Source organism: Rattus norvegicus, chromosome 10 (assembly GCF_036323735.1).
Source record: "Rattus norvegicus strain BN/NHsdMcwi chromosome 10, GRCr8, whole genome shotgun sequence".
Classification (NCBI taxonomy): domain Eukaryota; kingdom Metazoa; phylum Chordata; class Mammalia; order Rodentia; family Muridae; genus Rattus; species Rattus norvegicus.
This window is the reverse complement of record NC_086028.1, coordinates 47685047-47697236: the sequence shown is the minus strand read 5'-3', so window position 1 is coordinate 47697236 and position 12190 is coordinate 47685047. Positions and strand designations below refer to the sequence as shown.

Here is a 12190-nt window from a genome sequence, read left to right as displayed (position 1 = left end):
ATGTCCTCTGTTAACATTAATGACTCCGCGACATTCAGAGACTGCACTAGTCCAGGAGGCATAGGTGTGGCTAATGTTTCAGCAAAATGGTAAATGCTGGGACCTACAGACTGCCCTGAAGGCTGTGAAAAGAACTCTAAAACCATGATCGAAAATATGTAATTTCTCAACTATGCAAAATATAAGGATGCAATATAAATTGTGTAAGGAGCTTCACAGATCTAAGGAACTGAGGCAGCTGCACTGTGAGCCAACTTGTCAGATACTTAGCAAGGAAGTAAAGAGGTTTAGGTAGTGGTGATCTCAGATCCCACCCAGCTACGTTTTGTTCTTGTTGTTTATGCTTGCAAAGATTCCTGAGTTCAAGGTCAGTCTAGGACAGGGAATTTAGGTTGAGGCCCAGTAGAGGTAGAAATGGTCTTTTCTGCGTGGGTCCCACCCAGCTAGTTTATTCTCTTGTTTAACAGAGGCAAGCAGATCTCTGAATTCTTTTGCAAGGTTTAAAAAAAGAGATGTGCTTGCTGTCTTTTAAGAGTCAAAGAGCTGGGCCACAGGAGGCTGATTCATGGGATAATCAAAAGGAAACCTGGGGTAAATGACTGGGTTGATATGTAAAATAAAAGACTGGGCTTAAGATCTGCATGATGTGTGATATCCAGAGAACTTTTTAGAATAGCAAGAGAACTGTCTCCAGCAGAACAGAGAGAGAACTGGCTAAAAATCTCCAGAGAAGGAAAAACAGAGAGAAAGCAGACTGGCAGGCTGTCTTGAGCAGCTCAGACCCAAGATTTGACTTGAGTCTTTTGTTTCATGGGCTCCCAGACATGCCCTCTCTCAAAACCCTTCTACAAGGGAGAGACAAATAGAGGCCAGAGGTGCTCTTGAGGCCTCACTCAGTCTGTGAAGACAGCACTCATCTCCTTGTTTCACTCTCTGAGCTCATGCCACCCCTGTGACACAGGCCAGCCCAGAACTTACCAGAGAAGCAGAGTAGGATGAGTAGTGAATGGCCAGTGGGGTCCGGAGCCTCCCAGGGATTTATAAAGTATTCAAGTTCATCGATCTATCAGGAACCTTCGAGGTACTTACAACCTCATTCATTACATGGGTGACAGGAGGTGAGTTGGACAGACTAACAAATTACTATCAGTGGAAGAGGTACTCCCTGTGAAGAAACTAGATAGGGCACTTGGCAATGGATAGTCTGAAGCCGCCATGTGCATCTGACTGAGTCAGGGAGAGCAGTCCACCTTACAAAACTGCACAGTCTAGGGCCACTGTATAGGTGTCCTTCAGTCCCCAGCAGTACTGTTCTGGGACTACCACAAATATTTCAATCACGGATGCCCAAGTCTTTCACATAAGATGACACAGTATTTATATAGGACCTACCCACATCCTTTGTATACATTAATTCATCCGTAGGTTACTTATAATCTCTAATATGAGTAAATGCTGTGGAAATAGTTTCTGTATTGCATTGTCTAGGACTAATAAGGAGAAAAGAATCTGCACGTTCAGTACAGGTGCCATTTTTTCTCCTTGCATATTTAAAAACATTTTTATTTGTGTATGCACGTGCCTGCACGAGTTTATGTGCACCGCATTTGTACATAGTGTGTCTGACCACCCTGGAACTGGTATTATAAGTTGTTGTAATCTGCCTGATATGGGTACTAGGAACTGAGATCTGCAAAAGCCAGGTCTGCAGCATCTCCCTGAGTAATTTTGATGGTTAAGTCCATAGATACATGGAAATGAATAGATATGGGCTAACAATATCTGCAAATGTCCTTGGTAAGTGTCTTAGAGGGGTAGTGACTGTTGTCAATTTGCAAAAAACAGAAACCTAAAAAACAAAAACAGGCCTTCTTTACCTTCAGGCAGCTTCCCTCCTGAGTGCAGGGCCCTGGAGGATGAAGAGTTCAAGCATTAGATGAGACACCTACTCTTCTGTGGAAACAGAAGGGACCTTCAGAGGAAGGCCTGCATGGCCCACACCCCAACAAGCACACAGACTCCTAGTGGTTTCTATTGTATAAGTCAACATCTAAATCTATAGGATTCCATACCTCTGGCTACTGCTGAAGGGACCAGAGTGGGCATTTCCTTTTTTTTTTTTTTTTCCGGAGCTGGGGACTGAACCGAGGTCCTTGTGCTTGCTAGGCAAGCGCTCTACCACTGAGCTAAATCCCCAACCCTATGGTGTCTTTCTTGACTGTGAATGAACCCAATGCAACTGATAATACATAGCTCTATCAGTGGCCTCTGTTGGTCCACGAAGCAAATGATTTTTACAAGAGGGGAGAGGAGTGTGGCCTCTCATCATCCCACAGTCAAAGAATCAGGTTGAACTGACTGGGGAAAAAATGAGAGCAATAATTTCCGGTATCTTTCAAAGGTGCATACAATTAAATGCAAGGCTGGGAGCCATCAGGTCAGGTCTGCCTCCACATGAGCCTCATGGAGGCCCCTCCCTGAAGGGAGAACCAGGATGACATTCATGAAAGCAAAACACCCACACATGTTTTTTAAAAAAGGATGTGGTGCAGTGGGTGAGGAGCAGAGCAGCAGTGACCGTAGGTGACACAGGAGCAGGTTTTCTGGGGCACAGACAACAGGCAGGAAGTGTATTAACTGTATTAATTGTAACTCTTGAGCAGTGGATGAACCCTTCCCACTTCCATCACCAGAGAAGCATACCTCACAGCTTTGTACAAGGCAATATGGTTGCTGTGACCACTGACTCCTTCTGCATCAAAAGTCACCACCTGTGGGGACAGACCCAGGAGGAAGGGCTCATTCAGAGGTGTTGAATGGCTTCTCCGCTGCCTCAGCCTTCACCATTCCTTTGGGGAAGGAGAGAGCAGAACCCTGAAACTTTTCAAATTTTGTTTTTGTTAGTATTTTTTTTTTTTTTTTGGTTCTTTTTTTCGGAGCTGGGGACCGAACCCAGGGCCTTGCGCTTGCTAGGCAAGCACTCTACCACTGAGCTAAATCCCCAACCCCTAGTATATTTTTTTAAAGATTTATTTATTTTATGAGTACACTGTGACTCTCTTCAGACACACCAGAAGAGGGCATTGGATCCCATTACAGATGGTTGTGAGCCACCCTGTGGTTGCTGGGAATTGAACTCAGGAAGAGCAGTCAGTGCTCTTAACCACTGAGCCATCTCTCCAGCCCTTGTTTTTTTTAAACTCAGGGTTTCTCTCAGTAACCCTGGCCGTCCTGGACCAGGCTGGCCTCTGGGATTAAAGGTGTGCACCACCACTGCCTAGACTCTGAGCAGTTAGATCTGAGTGTGGTAGCTGTGATTTTGTGGTTCACTCCAGGTCTTAGCAGTAGGACAGAGTGGAGACTCGTCTTCCGAATCTTTGGGGGCCAGAGAACTGCAGGAGTTGCTCCCCAGGAGCTACCCATCTTGTTTTTGAGACAGGGTCTCAAACTTGCCTGGAACTTGCTGATCAGGCTAGTCTGGCAGACTAGAGAACCCCAGGGATCTATCTGCCTGCCTGTCTCCCCAGTACTGGGACCATAAACTCACAGCACCATGCCTGGATTTTGGTTTGTTTCCAACATGGGCTGTAGAGATCAAACTCAGTTTTCATGACTCCAAGGCTCAGGACACCTCTGCTGTAGGCTCTGGGTATGGCTCAGTTGGTAGTGCTTGCCCAGCATGCATGAAATCCAGGGCTTTTTCCTCAGCACTGCATCATTTATGTGGTGGTGCAAGCATGTGGTCCTAGTTCCTGGGAGAAAGGCATAAGGAGCAGAAGTCTAGGTCAACCTTGATTCACAGTAAGTCTAAGGCCATCCTGGGATCCACGAGAACCTGTCTCAGTGGATATTTGTTTCTTGTCTGCCTGGTCACTTAGCACTTGTATTTTCTTCCATGGCTGCTACACAGGAATCATTCAAGTAGATACAGCCTGATTTGTTGGTGTTCCCCCCCTCACGCCATACCACAAGTACAATGTCCTGGATTGCCTCACAGAAGTCTATCTTAGGTTGCCTCTGGTTCCATTTACAAAGATAGCTTTATCTACAAGCTTTGTCTCGGTTCTAACATTTCATTTCTGCACAGATGGATTAAAAAAAAAAGGTTTGACTTGAGGGTGGGGATGGGTTGTTAGGTCTGCCATGTAGCTCAGGCTGGTCTAGAACTCATATGTAGCTGAGGATAACCTGGAACTCCTATTTGCTTCCACTTCCCAAGTACTAGGATTCCATATGTGCCATGGTGCTCAGTTCTGTAGTTTGAATAATAACAGGAATCACAGTGCGGGGCAGAGAGACAGCTCAGTAGGTAAAGCTGCTTGCTGCCCGACGGAGGATCTCAGAAGCCACATGAAGGTGCAAGGAGAAAGGAGTCCTTCCAGTTGTCCTCTGAACCCACAGGCACACGGGTATGTGCGTACCCACATACAGCACAAACACACACAAATAAATAAAAAAGCATGAGAAGACCCATGAATGAGAGAATCATAAGAAAACAAGGATTCAGGAAACTAGAGACTGATGGAAAGAGAAGGGCTGTTCCCAGGGACAGAGTGTCCTGGCGGCACAGATGAAGGGGTTAGAACTGGAATTGGGGTAGTCAGGGAAAAGAGTCACTCTTGCTCTATTAGTTTTATGATTCTTATTATTATTCTTTTTTTTCTTTTCTTTTTTTAGGAGCTGGGGACCGAACCCAGGGCCTTGCGCTCTACCACTGAGCTAAATCCCCAACCCCTATTATATATTTGGTTGTGAGCCTAGCCTTTAACGGCTGAGCCATCTCTCCAGCCCCCCAACCCCTATTATTATTATTATGCTTGACATGTCTCCTGTACCCCGGCCTTGCCTTGAACTCTGTGTAGATGAGACTGGCCTTAAGCTCCTGGTCTCTCTCCATCCTTCCCAGGTGACAGATTATAGACCTGTACCAATACACCAGGCGTGGCCTTTCTAGTTATAGGGAATGGCCTTGGCTACTGTGAGAGCCAGGTGTCCATCTTCAGGAACGCCATGGAGCATCAGTGCCAATCCAGGGCATTCCCTAGATAGCTTCATGATGACCAAAAGAAGGGCTTCATGGCTGGGAAAACGGTCCCATTTATCAAAACTGAGAAACACTTTTTCCTTCTTTCTTGGTTTTCCCATTGCAAGGATTCAAACCCAGGGGACTTGTGCATACTAAGCAAGTATTTACTCACTGGGCTAGAACCCCAGCCCTGAAACTCCGAAACTTCTGGCACAGGCCTCCTACCACTCACTGGTCTGAAACTATCATTAGAAAGTATCCTGCAGCTGGGTGCCCTGTTCAGAATATTTCTAGGGCCAGGCATCAGAGCTGGTGACCACCAGCAGATCCTTGACGTGCATCGGTATGAAGCAGAAGACAAGCTGCCCTTAGGGTGGTTGCTGAACTGCCATCTATCCGTGTGAATGACGACTATGGCTGCTTGTAGCCTTTAATAATATGTCTGCTGCCTATGTCCTGTTTCCCCGAAACCTGAGCTGTCACTTCGTGTAGAAGAGGGACTTTGCAAATATTGTTAAAGATTACAAGATGAAGAAGCTATTCTGGATGGGGTGGTGGGCTCAAAGTAATCACGATGGTCCTTAAAAACAGGGGCAGAGGAGAAGGTCACGCGACAAGAAGCAGGATTGCTCTGAAGATGGAGGAAGAAGGAAGAGATGGGACAGGTTGCTTATGCTGTAATCCCTCACTCTGCTGAGAAGTCCCCACCCTGAGCTGCTATACAAGAAACTCAGCCTCTCAATGAGGACCCTGTTCTCCCATGTTCAGGTTGCAAGGGCCAGATCAAGACAGGCCCTGACTGGGGCTGGGGATTTAGCTCAGTGGTAGAGCGCTTACCTAGGAAGCACAAGGCCCTGGGTTCGGTCCCCAGCTCCGAAAAAAAAGAACCAAAAAAAAAAAAAAAAAAAAAAGACAGGCCCTGACTTCCAGGACTGCAATGATGGATTTCCCTACAAATGGAGTGAGCAGTATGGCTAACAGCTCTAATACTCTATGATGAGGGCCAAATTGGATTTAGTCCTGGAGAAGCCACTACCATAAGAAATCAGGGTGCTGAGGCAAAAAAAAAAAAAAAAAAAAAGTTCAGTGGCTAAAAGTGTTTACTGCTCTTCCAGAAGACCCAGGTTCTAATCTTACTACCCATAATGCAGCTCACAACACCTGTAACTCTAGTTCCAGTGACCTAGCACCCTTTTCTGGCCTCCATGGGCTTCTGCATACAGAGAGTGCACATAAACTCACATAGGCTCAAGCATACTCATAACAAAAAGGAAAAAAATCTTTAAAAATAGAAGGTCTAGCAGTGGTAGTTGTACACACCTTCAATCCCAGCTCTCAGGAGGCAGGCAGGTGGATCTCTGTGAGTTCGAAGCCACCCTGGTCTACAGAGTGAGTTCCAGGACATCCAGGGCTACACAGAGAAACGCTGTCTCAATGCCACCCTCTCCCACCCCCTGCAAAGGTCTAATGTTCACTCAATGAACGTGTCATTGATAGAAAAGCCCAATCTGCTTCTCCATCAGCATGCTCTATCTTAAAAAGACTCAATCAGATGAATGGACTTTGAATAGTGACATTTTAGCTATTAAAATAGTAATTTTGATTATTTTGAGATTTGGAAAGTAAGCCTTGGCAGCTTTAAAATGGGCTGTTAGGTATGTCCACGCAACCTCTAATCCTAGCACTGGGGAGGCAGAGGTAGGAGGATTTCTGTGTGTTTCAGGCCAGGCTGGTCTACATTGAGAGTTCTAGGACAGCTAAGGCTACAGATTCTGTCAATAGTAAATGAACGAATAGGACAGTCAGGACAGGACAGACAGGACAGGACAAGACAGAATTGACTGTGGCTGAACCCTAACCTGCTAGTTCTAAGAGAGCTGAGATGGCTTTGCCCACCTTTGCGAGTGAACATGAAACTCCATTACTGTTCTAATGGTGACTGAAAAGTTCCTTATAAAGTGAGTATGAATTTATCTTTGTTTAAAAAAAAAAAAAACAAGAGGGCTGGAGAGATGGCTCAGTGGTTAAGAGCACCGACTGCTCTTCCTGAGGTCCTGAGTTCAAATCCCAGCAACCACATGGTGGCTCACAACCATCTGTAATGGGATCTGATGCCCTTCTCTTGTGTGTCAACAGTTAACGTGTACTCACGTAAAATAAATAAATCTTTAAAAAAAAAAAAAAACAAGAAATGGAGACTAGCTAGGCATGGGTGCATTCCTTTAATCCCAGCACTCCAGGTTGATCTCTGAGTTTCAAGGCTAAGCTGGTCTACACAGTGAGACCGTGTCACAAATGCAAAGGAGGCTTGGATAGCATAGCTTCAGAACTGGGATGGTAGCTCATGGACAGACCTGGGGCTTATGCACAGAGCTCTGGGTGGGATCCAGAACCCCTATGCCCCTATATGTCTCTGCAGGCCCATAACCCTGGAACTTAGTTATTTTTATTTCATGTGCATTCATGTTTTGCCTGCATGTATGTCTTCATGATGGTGTCAGATCCCTGAAACTGGAGTTATAGGCAGTTATGAGCTGCCATGTGGGTTCTGGGAATTGACCCCAGGTCTTCTGGAAGAGCAGCAGTGCTCTTAACCATTGAGCCATCTCCCTAACACCAGCATGTACAGCTTTCATCTTCAAGAGGAGAATGCTACCCTAACTGTGAAGCTGCTTGGTACTAGAAGTTCTGTATCAGTGAGGGTCTTGTGCAGGTTCCTGAGGTGCTGAATTTCCAGGAGAAAAGTGGGGAGGCAGAACACGGTTTGAAAAACGCTCTTCTCAAGCTTGAGTGCTGAGAACTTGTTCAGTGGAGCATACATACAATGGAGGGAAGTGCGGGGCTGCTCTTCAGTGGGTTTAGCAGAGGGTCTTTAGAGTGGGCTTGGAGCAGAGCTAGGAGTAGGAAGCAGTCATGGGGCAAGTGGCAGAACTTAGTCCTGTGATAGGATGGGACCTCAGGCTTTCTACTGAGAGTGGCATTCCCTTACCAAGTCGGTGGCATTGGCATGTATGTGCTGGAGGATGGTGCTGGCCACATGCTCTGTGTCCCACTGCACTTCTGGATCATCTGGAAACTCCCTGCAAGAGAGAAGCACACTAAAACCCTTTTCAAGGTGGGAATAATCTTTTTTTTGTTCTTTCTTCCTTTCTTTCTTTCTCCCTTTCTCCCTTTCTTTCTCCCTTTCTTTCTCTCTTTCTTTCTTTCTTTCTTTCTTTCTTTCTTTCTTTCTTTCTTTCTGTCTGTCTGTCTGTCTGTCTGTCTGTCTTTCTTTTTTATTTGTTTTTGTTTTTTTTTTCAAGACAGGGTTTCTCTGTGTAGCCCTGGCTGTCCTGGAACTTGCTCTGAAGACCAGGTTGACCTTGAACTCAACAGAGATCTACCAGTCTGCCTCCCGAGTGCTGAGATTAAAGGCATGTGCCATCACCACCACCACCACCACCACCTGGGCTGGCATAACCTTCTGAGACCCAGTGGGTGTGTGCCCAGCTTTGTGAGGAATTCTATCAGTGTGGGGAACCCCCATTCCTCATGTGCTCAGATTTCAGGTAAAGACATATGGTTTACAGACATGAAACTACTAGAAACCCATGCTCATCACACATAACACACACAGCTCTCCTTGCTCCTTACCGGGAAGGTTGCCAACACAGCCTTCCTGTGGTGAGGGCCAATAACTGACCTTAGAATTCTGAACCATGGTTTTTCAACAGGAACATGATACAAGTCTCAACACTAAAATTTATGTCTTGGTTTCCTTTGATTCATTGGCCACCTCTATCCAGCTCCCCCAGCTTTCTACAGAGCCTGTTCTGTCAGCACACTCAGATGTTCTGCATGTGAGCTGACAGCCTTCAAGCAGAGGCTGGGCTTAGAGAGTGGAACAAACTGGGTACAAAATCCAGCCTTGCTCCCTCCGTCAGCGTCTGTAAACCTTGCTCTGGTCAAGTGGAATGCTGGGCCGCTTATTAGCTATTTACCCTGTTTTTCTACTTCTTTTGTCTAACTAGCATGTTCCATCCAGCACAAACTGCCCCCTTCTCTCCCCTCAGAGCTACTTTCTCCACTGAGTCTTCTACAAGGAGCGGGGGTCATAAGTAACGTTCAGTGAATACAGTCCCTACTCTGCCTCCACTGTTTTAAAAGTAAACTTCTTTACCTCCTGGGGTGTGTATATATGTACACCAGTGTGTGTGCGTGCGTGCCTTTACTGCTGAGTCCTGCCTTGATTTTAGATACTGACTTCAAGTTTAGAAGTTTCCCTAAACCACCAACAATTCACTAGAGATACATAAACTACTCACCGACGATTGTTCAATGCATGATTAAGCAAAGGTATAGATTAAAGGCAGCCAAAGAAAGAGAGGCCTAAAGCAGAGTCTAGGCATGCAGATGTTTCCAGATGCAGAGATCCCATTGTGCTTCCTGGGGAGGCAGCATAGGTCAGTCCAGCTTCAATATGTGGCAAGGCATAGGAGCACTGTCAACTGGGTGAGTTCCACCAAGCTTTGGTGTCAGAGTTTTAGTAGTGACTGGCTGACTGCCTATGGTTGATCTCAGCCTCCATATGACTGATATCATATTGCCCAAAGTCTGCACCGAAGCCAAGACTACCAGCTACAACACAGACCATTTCCCAGAAGCCAGGGTAAAGTCAAATTCTTTACTTAGACTATCCTTGTGTAAGTACCTTCACTGTCCCCCTCTATCAACTATGGCCTGCACTATGTCTGTCTAAAGCAAAATATATAAGAATAAAGCTATTTCTTGTATACTTGGTATAATTCAAGTGGGAGGACAATTTATTTAAACAAACAGTAAGAACCCATGCCTCCCCATGTGCAGGGCACTTTCACTAATGCACATCAGTTGGTTACGATGTAACTTTCATCTGGCTAAGCCAAAGGAAGTTATGCTGGCCTCTTGGTGAGAACTTAGAAAGTCAGCACCTTTAAAAATAGAATTTGCCGAGCATGGCAGTACACACCTTTAATACAGTGCTCACGAGGCAGCAACAGGCACATCTCTATGTTTGAGGACAGCCAGGGCTACACAGGGAAACCCTGTCTTAAAACAAAACAAAACAAATCTGACAAACTGGATATGTTGGCACATGCCTGGAATCCTTGAACCTAGGAGGCAGAAACAGGAGGATTTTTGTACAAGTTTGAGGATAGCCTGGTCTACACTGAGTGGACTGACAGGACTCCCAGCAAAACTCTTTCCAAGGAAACAAAACCAAAGGCTGGAACAGTGGCTCTTGACTTTAATCTTAGAAGTTGAGAGGCTGAAGTGGGAGGATTTTCATGACTGTGAGGCCAGCCTAGCTATAATAGTTCCAGGATAGCCTGGGCTACAGAGTAAAACTTTGTCTCAAAACCACTGCCAAAAAACTGATTTGAGTTAAAAAGTGCATGAATTGGGCACAGACTGCAAGTCATCCCAACTTCCTCTCTACAACTCAATGTGAGAAAATATAAAGTAAGAAAAATTCAAGCAAACACACACACACACACACACACACACACACACACACACACACACACACACACACACACAGAGCTTCTTTTAAACCAAATGAGTTATCCTTTGCAGTTAATGCACTTCTAATTAGTATAAAACCTGGGTCGAGGCATAACCTTTGCCTGATTTCTATCTTCTTTGGTGGAGAAGGAGTTCTGCTTTGGTAACTGCTGGCAGAACGGGTGTGCTGGAGGCAGTCTTTGGACTCTGAAACAGTTGGTGAATGACCTGAGGCCAGTTTTCTTTCTTCCTGATGTCTGGAGTTTACAGATATAATGCTGACTAGAATTATACCAGCCATTCTGGTTCACAGAACGACCAGGTATGAAGACAGATACAACAGAGTGACAAAGGGGACATGGACACTAAGGGCTCTGGGGAGTCAGCACACACTGTCTCAGGTGTGGCGCGGTGACGTCTGCCATTGTCCGGCTTCTGATACCTACAGCGCAGAAGCAACTGTTAACTTGGAGTTGCTTGTGTGTGTTTTGTGTGTCTGTGTGATTGTTAGGGGCACACACATATGACGGAGCATGTACCCATGCATATGCATGATGACTAGAGAGGACATGGGGATCCTGCTCTACCAATCTTTATTCCTTTTTTCATGTGTTTGCTGGGATTTGAACTCAGGCTCTCTGGAAGAGCAGTCAGTGCTCTTAACCATTGAGCCATCTCTCCAGCCCCATTCTTTACTCCTTAGAGACAGGGTTTCTCACTAAACCAAGAGTTAGGTTGGCAGCCAGAAAACCCACCTTTACCCTCTACATTGCTGGGGTTACAGCCATGTGCAGTCATGCTTGCATTTTTTTTTTTTTTTTTTTTTTTTTTTTTTTTTTTTTTTTTTTTGGAGCTGGGGACCGAACCCAGGGCCTTACGCTTGCTAGGCAAGCACTCTACCGCTGAGCTAAATCCCCAACCCCACTTGCATTTTTTTAAAAACATGGATTCTGTGGTTTTGAAATTCAGGAAGCATCTTACCCAATGAGCCATTTCCTAAGCTTTGGATCTAAGTTTTAAAAACTTTCATATGATTAATTATTTAGGTTGTTTCCTTTGTTATTGTGTTAAGATTATAAGAAGCACCCAACACATATAACTCTGTGTGTGGCTCTCAATATTTCCTTGTGAAAAAAAAAAAACAGTGAAATTCAATTTCTGAGTCAAAGCTGAAGTGAGGAGTGTGCGTGTAGACTCATTCTTACAAGAACCTTGTTAAGAGAGTAGGTGAAAGCTGTTGATGAAGGTGGGGAGAGTAATGGGTGGGGGTGCTGAGCTGAGCATTTTACAGGCTGAAAGGAAAAACAAGGAAGCTAACACACATCATGCCTGCTCTAAGTGTATGGTGTGTGTGTGTGTGTGTGTGTGTGTGCGCGCGCGCACGTGTGCATGTTTCTGAGGACTGAATCTAATGCCTGTTAAGGCAAGTGCTCTACTTGTGGGAATTGAACCTGGAAGAGGTTCTTCCTCTGGAAGAGCGGCAGTGCTCTTTACTGCTGAGCTATCTGCCCAGCCCCAGCAGACAGGTATTCTGAAGCAGTTCCCTTGCAGTCCAGACAACATTACTGAGCTTTGAGTTCCTGGAAACTTCCATGACTGAATGCCAGGTGATGCCTTGCACCTTAACATTTTGATTTAGAG

At 45.4% G+C, this 12190-nt stretch overlaps 1 protein-coding gene across 1 annotated transcript in view; it reads right to left on the bottom strand.

Annotated features, from left to right (window-relative positions):
• Pigl (phosphatidylinositol glycan anchor biosynthesis, class L) overlaps positions 1–12190 on the bottom strand; it is a 57723-nt gene that overhangs the window by 1964 nt on the left and 43569 nt on the right. Inside the window, exons 3-5 of the mRNA NM_138901.2 lie at positions 8016–8106; positions 2704–2771; positions 1878–1909 (exon numbers count right to left, since the gene is read on the bottom strand). Of these exons, the coding sequence (NP_620256.1) occupies positions 1878–1909; positions 2704–2771; positions 8016–8106 (191 nt within the window). The remainder of the gene's footprint in view (positions 1–1877; positions 1910–2703; positions 2772–8015; positions 8107–12190) is intronic.